The 3251-nt window shown below is 42.3% G+C and overlaps 1 protein-coding gene across 1 annotated transcript in view; it reads right to left on the bottom strand.

Moving 5' to 3' along the window:
* LOC119325260 (serine/threonine-protein kinase-like protein ACR4) overlaps window positions 1-2870 on the bottom strand; it is a 4763-nt gene extending 1893 nt beyond the window's left edge. The window contains exons 1-5 of the mRNA XM_037598999.1: window positions 2044-2870; window positions 1799-1875; window positions 734-810; window positions 386-496; window positions 19-116 (exon numbers count right to left, since the gene is read on the bottom strand). Of these exons, the coding sequence (XP_037454896.1) occupies window positions 19-116; window positions 386-496; window positions 734-810; window positions 1799-1875; window positions 2044-2451 (771 nt within the window). The 5' untranslated portion in view covers window positions 2452-2870. The remainder of the gene's footprint in view (window positions 1-18; window positions 117-385; window positions 497-733; window positions 811-1798; window positions 1876-2043) is intronic.
* Between the last annotated feature and the right edge of the window lie 381 nt (window positions 2871-3251).

Consider the following 3251-nt stretch of genomic DNA (forward strand, 5'->3'; position numbering starts at 1 on the left):
ACAAAATCATTATCTTACCTTGTAAACACAGCCAAAGGTACCTTTTCCAATCTGGTTTGCAGGGCAGAATTTTTTGGTAGCATCCACCAACTGGAAGAAAGTGAACTTGAAGGACCCTGTTATGGAAAAGAAGTTCGAGATTCATGGTGGCAATCTAAGCTCTCAGGTTTTGTCCCAGTATAACATAGACCAAGAGGATTGAGTAAGCAACAATCCAGTAAGAACTATAAGATTACAAAATTGAATGAATACGGGTAAATTGTGACAATGATGTGGATCTAGCTTCATTTGTACTGTACTAGTATAGTGCATGCACCGGACCTGTTAACCTGCATGCAAGACTTGAGTTTCCATGTTGAATTACTGATTTCTAGCTCATCCATACCTTCGTCACCAGTAAGCCTATGAATTGTGGGTGACTCCTTATGCTGTCCACAGCAATGGCGCCTCATTCTGCTTTGTTTGGTTGATAATGATTCGACAACATTTGAAGAGCCTACAGAGAGAAACTCATCTAAGAATTGTTGTATCATGGAGCGATAGTTGAAGAATAAGTATATTGTCTAGGCAACTGGGGATATTTAAAAAATATAGTCAGGGGGATCACGAGGTAGTAAAGAAAACTTCAACATTAGGTACAGTTAATGAACTATTCAAGGATTCCATGGGAAAAAATGAATTGTGGGAGGATAAGATATCGCTATATAACCAGTAAATAGGACTGCTGAAATACCTGCTTGCTGGCTTTCCTTTACAGCAAATGGCTCATTTATTGCGTGAACTCTTCCGGATATACCACAAACTTCAATCCTGCCATTGCAGAACAATAAAAAATATATAATGTGAAATTCTTTCAAGGAACATAGTGTGGTCAGTGAATTTTATTATGAGTATCTCAGAAAGAAAGATGTAACCTTTCTACCCTACAAATCACGGTCAATAGAAGGTTCAGTCGTGTACTGTTTTCATGAATTTGACAAAACCTAACTCTGCCATGTACATAAACTGGATACTGTCTGAATGGAGTTTACACAAAGTAATTCTATCAAATATAAAAACGAATGGAAATATTTCAAATCATGTGTTGTTATACTAGCTTTGTTCTTGTATGTAACTTTGCAAACATATAACCAAATAACTAAAAAAGAATCCAAGATTAATTGAGGAATGAGGATGCGTACTTGCAAACTACCATTTGTGCAATCAATGCGAGAAATCACACATTCTATCATCCTAGTTATTTTAGTTGTTGGATCCGTTTCTGTGGCCATATAATCAAATAGTCACGCTTGATGGGTCTGAACCGATAGACTTTGAGTTGAATACCAACGTGGAAATCCACTCTAGAGTTTGTGTTCAATTCAGACAGTGCGTGTGTAAGACGTAGTAGCGCAATAGACAGGAGTAAATACTTCAACCCACAGTTTACGTTGCAAGTTTCATACAGGGAAATATAGCCGCTAAGAAATTCAACAATCATCGTTTATATTTTCTACGAGGATAGATTTTTAGACATCATTGAAAGATTAGAACAAGAACTACAACAGAAATGTTACTGGATATAAATCACCAAAGTGGGCTATTCTTTCTTAAATTCCTACCTGAAAACTTCATTAAATTTCCCACGAGTTGCAAATTGAATTGACGTGCAGAGTTGAATTTGTTCTTTTGAAAAGACTAGCAGTGAATCTTTCATTATCTTCATATAAACATGCATCAAACAAGGCATATGTTATAACAAAAGGTATATTGCATATATTCTGGTTCTTTTTCTGGGAAGGTACCACATATCTCTAACCTGGCATCACCAGATGAGCACCTAGTAGCACCGTAGTTTGAGCAGCCACTAAGTAACTTTGGCATCACTTCAGCAGCCTGCAATGGCAACATAGGTATGTATTTTTTTTCACACTCGTGAGATTAATGCTCCATATTATTTACTCGTACACAGACATACTTCAGAAAACAAATCCATTGCATTTATTTGATGCACCAAACGTGGCCTGGGAAAAGAACAACTTTGTTGGTTGGACACTAGCGTACCTGTGGCCGTACGGCATTCAGAATTTGGTCCAGTTGAGCTGCAGTTTCGATGTGGCTGATTAGTGGGAAGAGCAGCAGATACGAGTCTATTTTATTTTGCACAACAAGGAACTGATCAGCCTGCTTCCGGCCCATCAAGAACTGGTATACATAGCTGCTGCTTTGGCAGGATTTGACGAGCGCGTGGGCCTCGCCTAGGACCCCCTCGAGCACCTTCAGCGGGCTCCGTATCTCTGGCTGCCGCATCTTCTCCGAGCCCTGCAGCTTCTCCAGCAGGCCGCCGATCATCTGCGCGCGGTTGACGAGCTGCTGGCAGGTCTTCTTGTTGTGGCGAACTGTCTGAGCTGCCTGAACGATCATGACCACAAGCTTCACCGCATCCGCCCCTGCAGGCTGCGCGATATCCATATCCTCGCTCTCTATCTCTCTGCTTGCTTGCTTGCACGACTAGCGATCTGTCATCCTACAGCTACAGGGACAAGAGAAACCTTTGGAGAAAACCAATGCCATTTGGGTAGATTAATTGTAGCACCCACCGGTCACCACTCACCAGCAAGGCGTGAGTAGACTAAGTCATCCAGTCAAAAACAAAGCAAAGCAACGACAATATAGCTCCAATGAGAGGGTCCCACATGCACAGAAAATTCAACAGGTTGAGATGGGCCCCTCTTGCTTTTGCAAATAAAAGTCTCCGCGTTTGAGAGGAACAGGACTGCTCGGAAACTCTGCAAATATCATTTCTTCCAAACTCTGCTGCGATCTCTTTGGACGCGTTTCCATCTTTTTCAGTGGAAGCAGCCTGCAATAACTCCTTTTCGTCATTGGACAGAAGTTGCATCATCAAAATCCTACTACTATGGCAGCACCAGTTTCTTCTATTTGGACTCGGAGAAAACAAGATCCATAAAAGTCAAATGGAGATCAAAGAATCTTCAACTTAGAAACGAACATGATCTGCACAAGCAAAAAGAATTTGAGACAACCAGACCATTCTGCATCACTTAACAAACTTCGAAATTCACAAGGTGGGATGGAGCTCACCAGTCCCACGCGGGGGATTCTTTCAGCAGCCGGTGCTCGACGCGAGGCCGCATTCCCACAGGCGCCTTCGGCTTGCCTAAGCGCGCGGGCGCGCACAGGGATGGACACGCCACACACCCACCATGAGCCGGGGACTCCGACGAGTGCCTGCGGCATTTTCACAAACA

This window comes from Triticum dicoccoides, chromosome 6B, assembly GCF_002162155.2.
Source record: "Triticum dicoccoides isolate Atlit2015 ecotype Zavitan chromosome 6B, WEW_v2.0, whole genome shotgun sequence".
NCBI lineage: Eukaryota > Viridiplantae > Streptophyta > Magnoliopsida > Poales > Poaceae > Triticum > Triticum dicoccoides.